This window comes from Vigna unguiculata, chromosome 10 (assembly GCF_037176805.1).
Source record: "Vigna unguiculata cultivar grain cowpea cultivar isolate G323 ecotype 2 chromosome 10, ASM3717680v1, whole genome shotgun sequence".
NCBI classification, from domain to species: domain Eukaryota; kingdom Viridiplantae; phylum Streptophyta; class Magnoliopsida; order Fabales; family Fabaceae; genus Vigna; species Vigna unguiculata.
In genome coordinates, this window is record NC_140801.1 from 12,247,647 (window position 1) to 12,258,130 (window position 10,484).

At 30.1% G+C, this 10,484-nt stretch overlaps 2 protein-coding genes and 1 long non-coding RNA gene across 4 annotated transcripts; 2 read left to right on the plus strand and 1 right to left on the minus strand.

Moving 5' to 3' along the window:
• Positions 1 to 388: 388 nt before the first annotated feature.
• LOC146882152 (uncharacterized) lies at positions 389 to 1,626 on the plus strand. Its single transcript, XR_014985104.1, has 2 exons — positions 389 to 1,263; positions 1,363 to 1,626. It is a non-coding gene; the product is annotated as an uncharacterized LOC146882152 (long non-coding RNA).
• Positions 1,627 to 4,219: 2,593 nt separating this feature from the next.
• Positions 4,220 to 6,795, plus strand: LOC114167083 (phosphoserine phosphatase, chloroplastic-like). 2 transcript variants are annotated; one of them, XM_028052019.2, is made up of 4 exons: positions 4,220 to 4,839; positions 4,939 to 5,071; positions 5,182 to 5,289; positions 6,564 to 6,795. In XM_028052019.2, exons 1-4 carry the CDS (start codon positions 4,614 to 4,616, stop codon positions 6,739 to 6,741), a joined length of 645 nt encoding a protein of 214 aa, XP_027907820.1. In that variant the 5' UTR covers positions 4,220 to 4,613; the 3' UTR covers positions 6,742 to 6,795. The 2 variants fall into 2 exon arrangements, with proteins under 2 accessions (XP_027907820.1, XP_027907818.1); XM_028052017.2 differs by lacking the exon at positions 6,564 to 6,795 and adding an exon at positions 6,037 to 6,488 and having other exon boundaries at positions 4,225 to 4,839.
• Positions 6,796 to 6,840: 45 nt separating this feature from the next.
• Positions 6,841 to 9,816, minus strand: LOC114167082 (phosphoserine phosphatase, chloroplastic-like). The gene is made up of 6 exons (XM_028052015.2): positions 9,192 to 9,816; positions 8,960 to 9,092; positions 8,742 to 8,849; positions 7,374 to 7,467; positions 6,983 to 7,132; positions 6,841 to 6,903 (listed from the first exon to the last, which is right to left on the minus strand). Exons 1-6 carry the CDS (start codon positions 9,415 to 9,417, stop codon positions 6,856 to 6,858), a joined length of 759 nt encoding a protein of 252 aa, XP_027907816.1. The 5' UTR covers positions 9,418 to 9,816; the 3' UTR covers positions 6,841 to 6,855.
• Positions 9,817 to 10,484: the final 668 nt, after the last annotated feature.

Here is a 10,484-nt window from a genome sequence, read left to right on the forward strand (position 1 = left end):
AAGATGAAGTTAACGTTAAAAATTTTGACACTGTTAACGATTGGGTTAATTTAAAACACATTTACAAAAATGAGGACGAAATTGAGATCAATTAAAATTCGAGGACCAATTTGAGATTTCTGAACCAAAACGAGGACCAACGGAGTATTTTAACCTAATAAATTTGTATTACTAATAAATATATATTATCTTTTAAAATAATGTTATTTTAAGAAATAAAAATAAGTAATATATATATATATATATATATATATATATTTAAATTATTTTTATTAAATGATAAAATAATTAAAAATCATAAATGTGTAAATAAAAAATAAAAAATTGTATAAAAACTAATATTTTAAATATAATCTATTCTTAATAATGTATTAAATGAAAAATGAATTGAAAATTATAAAAATATAAAATTAAATATTGAAAAAAAATATAGAAATATATTTTTATTTTCACTACAAATTAATTTAAAAATAAAAAAAAAAGAAAAGAATAAAATAAATTTTATTTACATATAAAATAAATATAAATAAAAAATTTAACAATATTAAATAAGTAAAATACAAATGTTCAGAACATTTGTCTAAAAGATAAATTTTATAATATTTTATTTTCTTACATCATTATAATAAAAAATAATATCTATCCATCGATATATACGAAGAAAATTACCACGACATAATTTCTCTTCTTATATTTCACGGTATCCTCTTTGAAGGAAAAAAAAAACCACTGTTGGTTTTATTTTCCACAAAAATCGTGATTTGGAACATTGTTGCCAAAACAAGAAAACAACACTATTCCAAACAATTGAAAAGGAAAGAAACACAGTTAGTTGATTAACATGTTCTGAGATTGAACCTTTTAAGCCACCAACCCTCTCTGGTTTCATTCATTTCCTTCGTCTGCAGGTACTCAGTAATATTCGTACACCCTCGCATCATACCCTTTGATCCTAAAATATAGTAGCCTTCATCCTCTTATGGGTTTTTGATAAAGCAATCGTTTTTGTCTCTGAATTTGGAAAACAGCTAGTTCCCATGGAAGGGTTGGTGAGTTCTGGGATCAACACCATTCGTGTTTTTGGTGTTACAAAGCACCAATCTCGTTTTCTTCATTCATCAATGCTGCATCTGAGGAGTAATAGAGTGTGTGGAACTGGAATTGGGGTTGAGGAGAAGAAAAAGAGGAAGCAGTGTTTCGTTATGGCTGCATCTGTTGGGGGCTCCAAAGTGGGCCATTTTGAGAACACACTCCCTTCCAAAGGTTATTATGATATATCTTTATGTGCATTACATGTTTTTGATGCTGTTTGCTTCATTGTTTTCGGGGAACAATAAAATAGTGATGTTTTTGTGATGGTAGAGGTTCTTGAGCTTTGGAGAAAGGGTGATGCTGTTTGCCCTTTTTCTCTATGTCTGTGTTCTTTGTTTGGTTTTCCTTTTTGTGATGATCACCAATTTTGGTGTGAGCAGATGTGGAAGTTCCTAATGATCGTGCAGGTGGTGGTGATGTTGTTGTCTAGTTTATGTGTTTAGTTATTGGCTTTTTTGGGCATCTTTTGGGCATTATTGTTGTGACGATAATTTTTGTTTCTATTTATTTAATTTTTATTATTATTTCCTACAATATACTTATTAAATTTAAAGGAAAAATTATACTTAAAATATTCATATGTATATATATATATATATATATATATATATATATATATACAATATTGTATGCATCTTATATCTACACTGTTTAGTACATATTATATTTCCTACACTAGAAGAGGAAGAAGTGTTATTTATTTACAGTTTCTCCCTTATATATTGATTTTCAAACAGGTGGTGGGAAAAGGTTATGGATAGGGTTCAATTGGATTGTTGGGGGTAAATAGAAGGTAACTCCGATTTGTCCTTCGATGACAATCGGTGCGTTTGGAGTAGAGAGAAAAGTAATAGTAGAGTTTCCCGTTCCCTGAAATGTTATAGAATTATTCACTGCATTGGTTTGCCATGAATTCCCCGGGAAAACAGCCACAATGTCGATGAAGAAGGGATCAGGCATGTTGGGAGCAACCATCTATGATATAGTTATAAAATTTTGTTTTTCACACACAATCATAAAATAGGGAAGTGAGACAAATATCACATAAAAAAATACAGCATATCATAATAAAATAAAATGAAATGAAAATTCTCCCAAATCCATAAAACTGAATTTTTATTATACTTTTATAAAGATATTGATTAATTTTGTAGTGACTAGTCAGGATAAATGAGCTCATGGCCAACAAAGTAACTCAAGAACATCTCATCTTGAGTAATACTAACTCGTTTAAATCCCTAAGGTCATACCTCAAACTACAATAATCAAATCTTTATTTATCGTAAATTTCATTTCAATATTAAACCATATAATTATATAAATAAATAGATAGGATCAATGAATAATTAAAATAAATAAAAATAAATAAAAAGGACCAGTACGTAATTGAAGATAAATATAAATAAGAAAATGAGAGTAAATATAAATTGAATAAATAGGACCAGTGCACAATTGGAGATGAATATAAATAAATAAAAAAATAGGAACGAGAACTAAATATAAATTAGAATGAGGTTAGGGACACTTCACTTAAGGTAAATATAAAGATAAAAGTAATTATAAACAGATAAAAAATAATCAAAGTAAAAAGATAAAATGATAGATGTCTCCTCCCCTTACCTTAATTATTGTGAAAGATATATCCCAAAGCTTTGTGAACGTTTCAACTTTCTTCTTTTATTTTCTTCATTGCCAATTTTATACTCACAAACTCCTCTTCTCCCTTTTTTTTCTTTGATCTTACTGTCTCATTTTCCTTTCACAATCACCACTCCTATTTATACTACACACATAATCATTACGTTTAGTTCATTTGGTTAGAAAGCACTGTTCAATTTTTTTTCTTCTTTCAAATTCTCGTTATTGTTGTTTCTTATGAATTAAGCTATCATTTTTTTTTTCTAACCTGTAATTGCATTAAATCTCACATGTGGTGAGGGGTTTCTTTTTCTCTTTTTCTCTCTTTTTTTTTTTTATTACCTAACAATATGTCAGTTTACCTATACATGTATGCAAGTTTATCCATAATATATCTACGTACTTACGTAACTTAACTTATTTATTTACGTTTCCTCTATTATTATAATAAAAATATTCTTTCTTATTAACATTCTAAAATGTTTAATATATTTCTTATAAAATCATCAATTATTTGTATATTTTGGATACTTATAATCTTTACATTCATATGTTCATAATTTATTATAATAATAATATATTATATATATATATATATATATATATATATATTTTTTTTTTTTTTTTGTAATAATAATAATAAGAATATATATATATATATATATATATATATATATATATATATATATATATTAATTATGGATACATACTAAAATGCTTATAAATAAAGTAATACATTATTTATTGATTTATGGATGTTACAATTGCTTTTGTAATTCCTTGTTTTGTGAGCAATTTTTTGCTAGATCGTTGTTCTTTTAGTTTTGTTGTTGACATTGTTTTATGCCTTAGTTCTCCTTTCCAGTATAATTTGGAATGATTGTAATGGTTAACCTTTATACTTCATGTCTCATGCTCTAATTATTTATAATTGTGTGATGCTTCATTTATTAGAATTATTTTATTAAATTGGGATGTTACAATATATAATAGATAATAAATTTGTATTACTAATAAATATATATTATCTTTTAAAATAATGTTATTTTAAGAAATAAAAATAAGTAATATATATATATATATATATATATATATATATATATTTTAAATTATTTTTATTAAATGATAAAATAATTAAAAATCATAAATGTGTAAATAAAAAATAAAAAATTGTATAAAAACTAATATTTTAAATATAATCTATTCTTAATAATGTATTAAATGAAAAATGAATTGAAAATTATAAAAATATAAAATTAAATATTGAAAAAAAATATAGAAATATATTTTTATTTTCACTACAAATTAATTTAAAAATAAAAAAAAAAGAAAAGAATAAAATAAATTTTATTTACATATAAAATAAATATAAATAAAAAATTTAACAATATTAAATAAGTAAAATACAAATGTTCAGAACATTTGTCTAAAAGATAAATTTTATAATATTTTATTTTCTTACATCATTATAATAAAAAATAATATCTATCCATCGATATATACGAAGAAAATTACCACGACATAATTTCTCTTCTTATATTTCACGGTATCCTCTTTGAAGGAAAAAAAAAACCACTGTTGGTTTTATTTTCCACAAAAATCGTGATTTGGAACATTGTTGCCAAAACAAGAAAACAACACTATTCCAAACAATTGAAAAGGAAAGAAACACAGTTAGTTGATTAACATGTTCTGAGATTGAACCTTTTAAGCCACCAACCCTCTCTGGTTTCATTCATTTCCTTCGTCTGCAGGTACTCAGTAATATTCGTACACCCTCGCATCATACCCTTTGATCCTAAAATATAGTAGCCTTCATCCTCTTATGGGTTTTTGATAAAGCAATCGTTTTTGTCTCTGAATTTGGAAAACAGCTAGTTCCCATGGAAGGGTTGGTGAGTTCTGGGATCAACACCATTCGTGTTTTTGGTGTTACAAAGCACCAATCTCGTTTTCTTCATTCATCAATGCTGCATCTGAGGAGTAATAGAGTGTGTGGAACTGGAATTGGGGTTGAGGAGAAGAAAAAGAGGAAGCAGTGTTTCGTTATGGCTGCATCTGTTGGGGGCTCCAAAGTGGGCCATTTTGAGAACACACTCCCTTCCAAAGGTTATTATGATATATCTTTATGTGCATTACATGTTTTTGATGCTGTTTGCTTCATTGTTTTCGGGGAACAATAAAATAGTGATGTTTTTGTGATGGTAGAGGTTCTTGAGCTTTGGAGAAAGGGTGATGCTGTTTGCTTCGATGTGGATAGCACTGTGTGTTTGGATGAAGGGATTGATGAGCTTGCTGAGTTCTGTGGGGCTGGAAAGGCTGTTGCAGAGTGGACTGCTAGGTTGGATTGTTCAACTGGGTCTTTGCTAAAATTGAAAAGTTTTTGTTTTTATCTGAGATTTTGTTTTTGTTGTTTATGGTATGTCTGATTTGAGTATTGAATTTTCGCAGAGCGATGGGTGGTTCTGTTCCGTTTGAGGAAGCCTTGGCTGCTAGGTTGTCTTTGTTCAACCCCTCTTGGTCTCAACTTCAGAATTTTCTTCAGCAAAAGCCACCAAGGTGTGACTCAGGGACACTGAATGGTTTTTTGTTAGGTGTTTTCAATGTTTGTTGTCTTTTTTCGGATTTAAGATGCTAGATTGATTAATGTATGAACATTTTTTGCTTTTGATTAGGCTTTTCACTGAAAAAAGTAACCAGGACAGTTTCTTGTGAATTTCCCAATTGTTTTTGCCTTAGGTTTTCTTAATTTGTTAGAGGGGGAGTGTTGGTGTGATGGTTAGATTTGTTGCCGTGTGAATAGGAGATCACAGGTTCTATTTGTTGAATGAGCCTCTTGTAAATGCAAGGTAAGGCTTTCTACAATAAACCTGTTATGTGTCTGACCCTTTCCAAGACTGTGTCCATTGCAAGAGCTTTATAGCACTAGGTTGTAGTTTAGGCTTTTAATTTGACAGCATTGAAAGGATTTGGTTTTAGTTTTTTGTGTGAGTTTTGCTACAAATCAGGAACCTTTTTGGAGAGAATTCAGCCTGAAATTTACCAACACTCAAATACTGGTTAAAAACAAAGAGCAAATTAGTTCTGTTCTGACAAAACAATTCTGGATGTGGTACTTTTCCTTATATAATCAAACATCCTTGTATGGAGACCTTATCACTGTATCTTTAACACTGTGCAGTTTATGTACTTGTGCAGTGTTTTTCTGTTAGTGGAAGAGAAATGATGTTAGTTTTATCCTATAGTCTACCATTGAATATAAAACAAGTTTTATCTGTTTGACATATTCATCCATGTCTGAAACAGATTAATGAACAGATTCAAGAGATTTGGTCACTCTCCCCCAGGATGCCCGTGTAATTTCTAGCACAACCCTTTTCTAGCGGAAGCAGAATTTCTGAACTACGATGTATACTTTTCCCAACTGATGCATATTCAGTCACATAATGCAATTTTTAATATATGTTTTCGTTTGACCCTAACAAAAAAAATGCTGCATGGTTTCTAGAGCAAGAAATTGTTTTCCTCAGTATTCCAATTGTTTCTCAAATTGTTCTTAAGTTATAGTACAATTGTGGAAAGAAACTACACTCTATTCACGATAAAATGAAATTGGTGTAGAGAAATGATACTCCATGAAAGAGATTTATTGACTTATCCCTACTTAGCTTAATCTTTAATGAGACAAATGGTTGATATTTGAACACCAAAGCTTGACGGATTACTTTCTTTCTCTTCACCTTCTAATCATCATTTCTCCAACGAGTATCTTGACATGTGTTTAGTTCAGACAGATTTGGAATAATGTTTATGATTCTATTCTTAATGTGCAGGATTTCCCCTGGCATAGAAGAGTTAGTCCAGAAGTTAAAGGCTAATGGCATTGATGTTTATCTTGTCTCTGGTGGCTTCCGTCAAATGATCATTGTACGAAGAATAGTTGAAATTAATGGTTTTTCTGATCCACTTTGTGTTTGGAAGGAAATGAATAGTTTCTATGGCATGTTGTGAATTTGGATAAACATTTTTTCTTCTTTATCACTAGTTCATTCAGTCATTGGATGCCCATAACCTTGAAAATTAGCACCAGACATGTCTCTTTGCAGAATACATTCATATTTTACTTCAGAATCTCCCATCTCCCACCATGGTTAAAGTTTTGAAACCACGAGTCTGAAAATCAGTTTGATCAGCTTTAAGCAATAAAAGTAGTTCAAGAAAACAAAAATTCACATGTGAGTAGTGCCTGAACCTTCTTGATCTGTTGGACAGCAACAGCTTTTCCTCCACTCCTTGAAGTAGGCTCCTTTTCATCAAACCCCAGAAACTCTCCAGAGCTCTTAAAAAGTAGGTTATTGGCAAAAATATTCTGTTCTGGAATTCCAAGTATTGATGCAACAGGCTTCATAAGAACAGTGCCACAAGTTAGAAAAACCAAATTCTGAAGTAAAATATGAATGTATTCTGCAAAGAGACATGTCTGGTGCTAATTTTCAAGGTTATGGGCATCCAATGACTGAATGAACTAGTGATAAAGAAGAAAAAATGTTTATCCAAATTCACAACATGCCATAGAAACTATTCATTTCCTTCCAAACACAAAGTGGATCAGAAAAACCATTAATTTCAACTATTCTTCGTACAATGATCATTTGACGGAAGCCACCAGAGACAAGATAAACATCAATGCCATTAGCCTTTAACTTCTGGACTAACTCTTCTATGCCAGGGGAAATCCTGCACATTAAGAATAGAATCATAAACATTATTCCAAATCTGTCTGAACTAAACACATGTCAAGATACTCGTTGGAGAAATGATGATTAGAAGGTGAAGAGAAAGAAAGTAATCCGTCAAGCTTTGGTGTTCAAATATCAACCATTTGTCTCATTAAAGATTAAGCTAAGTAGGGATAAGTCAATAAATCTCTTTCATGGAGTATCATTTCTCTACACCAATTTCATTTTATCGTGAATAGAGTGTAGTTTCTTTCCACAATTGTACTATAACTTAAGAACAATTTGAGAAACAATTGGAATACTGAGGAAAACAATTTCTTGCTCTAGAAACCATGCAGCATTTTTTTTGTTAGGGTCAAACGAAAACATATATTAAAAATTGCATTATGTGACTGAATATGCATCAGTTGGGAAAAGTATACATCGTAGTTCAGAAATTCTGCTTCCGCTAGAAAAGGGTTGTGCTAGAAATTACACGGGCATCCTGGGGGAGAGTGACCAAATCTCTTGAATCTGTTCATTAATCTGTTTCAGACATGGATGAATATGTCAAACAGATAAAACTTGTTTTATATTCAATGGTAGACTATAGGATAAAACTAACATCATTTCTCTTCCACTAACAGAAAAACACTGCACAAGTACATAAACTGCACAGTGTTAAAGATACAGTGATAAGGTCTCCATACAAGGATGTTTGATTATATAAGGAAAAGTACCACATCCAGAATTGTTTTGTCAGAACAGAACTAATTTGCTCTTTGTTTTTAACCAGTATTTGAGTGTTGGTAAATTTCAGGCTGAATTCTCTCCAAAAAGGTTCCTGATTTGTAGCAAAACTCACACAAAAAACTAAAACCAAATCCTTTCAATGCTGTCAAATTAAAAGCCTAAACTACAACCTAGTGCTATAAAGCTCTTGCAATGGACACAGTCTTGGAAAGGGTCAGACACATAACAGGTTTATTGTAGAAAGCCTTACCTTGCATTTACAAGAGGCTCATTCAACAAATAGAACCTGTGATCTCCTATTCACACGGCAACAAATCTAACCATCACACCAACACTCCCCCTCTAACAAATTAAGAAAACCTAAGGCAAAAACAATTGGGAAATTCACAAGAAACTGTCCTGGTTACTTTTTTCAGTGAAAAGCCTAATCAAAAGCAAAAAATGTTCATACATTAATCAATCTAGCATCTTAAATCCGAAAAAAGACAACAAACATTGAAAACACCTAACAAAAAACCATTCAGTGTCCCTGAGTCACACCTTGGTGGCTTTTGCTGAAGAAAATTCTGAAGTTGAGACCAAGAGGGGTTGAACAAAGACAACCTAGCAGCCAAGGCTTCCTCAAACGGAACAGAACCACCCATCGCTCTGCGAAAATTCAATACTCAAATCAGACATACCATAAACAACAAAAACAAAATCTCAGATAAAAACAAAAACTTTTCAATTTTAGCAAAGACCCAGTTGAACAATCCAACCTAGCAGTCCACTCTGCAACAGCCTTTCCAGCCCCACAGAACTCAGCAAGCTCATCAATCCCTTCATCCAAACACACAGTGCTATCCACATCGAAGCAAACAGCATCACCCTTTCTCCAAAGCTCAAGAACCTCTACCATCACAAAAACATCACTATTTTATTGTTCCCCGAAAACAATGAAGCAAACAGCATCAAAAACATGTAATGCACATAAAGATATATCATAATAACCTTTGGAAGGGAGTGTGTTCTCAAAATGGCCCACTTTGGAGCCCCCAACAGATGCAGCCATAACGAAACACTGCTTCCTCTTTTTCTTCTCCTCAACCCCAATTCCAGTTCCACACACTCTATTACTCCTCAGATGCAGCATTGATGAATGAAGAAAACGAGATTGGTGCTTTGTAACACCAAAAACACGAATGGTGTTGATCCCAGAACTCACCAACCCTTCCATGGGAACTAGCTGTTTTCCAAATTCAGAGACAAAAACGATTGCTTTATCAAAAACCCATAAGAGGATGAAGGCTACTATATTTTAGGATCAAAGGGTATGATGCGAGGGTGTACGAATATTACTGAGTACCTGCAGACGAAGGAAATGAATGAAACCAGAGAGGGTTGGTGGCTTAAAAGGTTCAATCTCAGAACATGTTAATCAACTAACTGTGTTTCTTTCCTTTTCAATTGTTTGGAATAGTGTTGTTTTCTTGTTTTGGCAACAATGTTCCAAATCACGATTTTTGTGGAAAATAAAACCAACAGTGGTTTTTTTTTTCCTTCAAAGAGGATACCGTGAAATATAAGAAGAGAAATTATGTCGTGGTAATTTTCTTCGTATATATCGATGGATAGATATTATTTTTTATTATAATGATGTAAGAAAATAAAATATTATAAAATTTATCTTTTAGACAAATGTTCTGAACATTTGTATTTTACTTATTTAATATTGTTAAATTTTTTATTTATATTTATTTTATATGTAAATAAAATTTATTTTATTCTTTTCTTTTTTTTTTATTTTTAAATTAATTTGTAGTGAAAATAAAAATATATTTCTATATTTTTTTTCAATATTTAATTTTATATTTTTATAATTTTCAATTCATTTTTCATTTAATACATTATTAAGAATAGATTATATTTAAAATATTAGTTTTTATACAATTTTTTATTTTTTATTTACACATTTATGATTTTTAATTATTTTATCATTTAATAAAAATAATTTAAAATATATATATATATATATATATATTACTTATTTTTATTTCTTAAAATAACATTATTTTAAAAGATAATATATATTTATTAGTAATACAAATTTATTATCTATTATATATTGTAACATCCCAATTTAATAAAATAATTCTAATAAATGAAGCATCACACAATTATAAATAATTAGAGCATGAGACATGAAGTATAAAGGTTAACCATTACAATCATTCCAAATTATACTGGAAAGGAGAACTAAGGCATAAAACAATGTCAACAACAAAACTAAAAGAACAACGATCT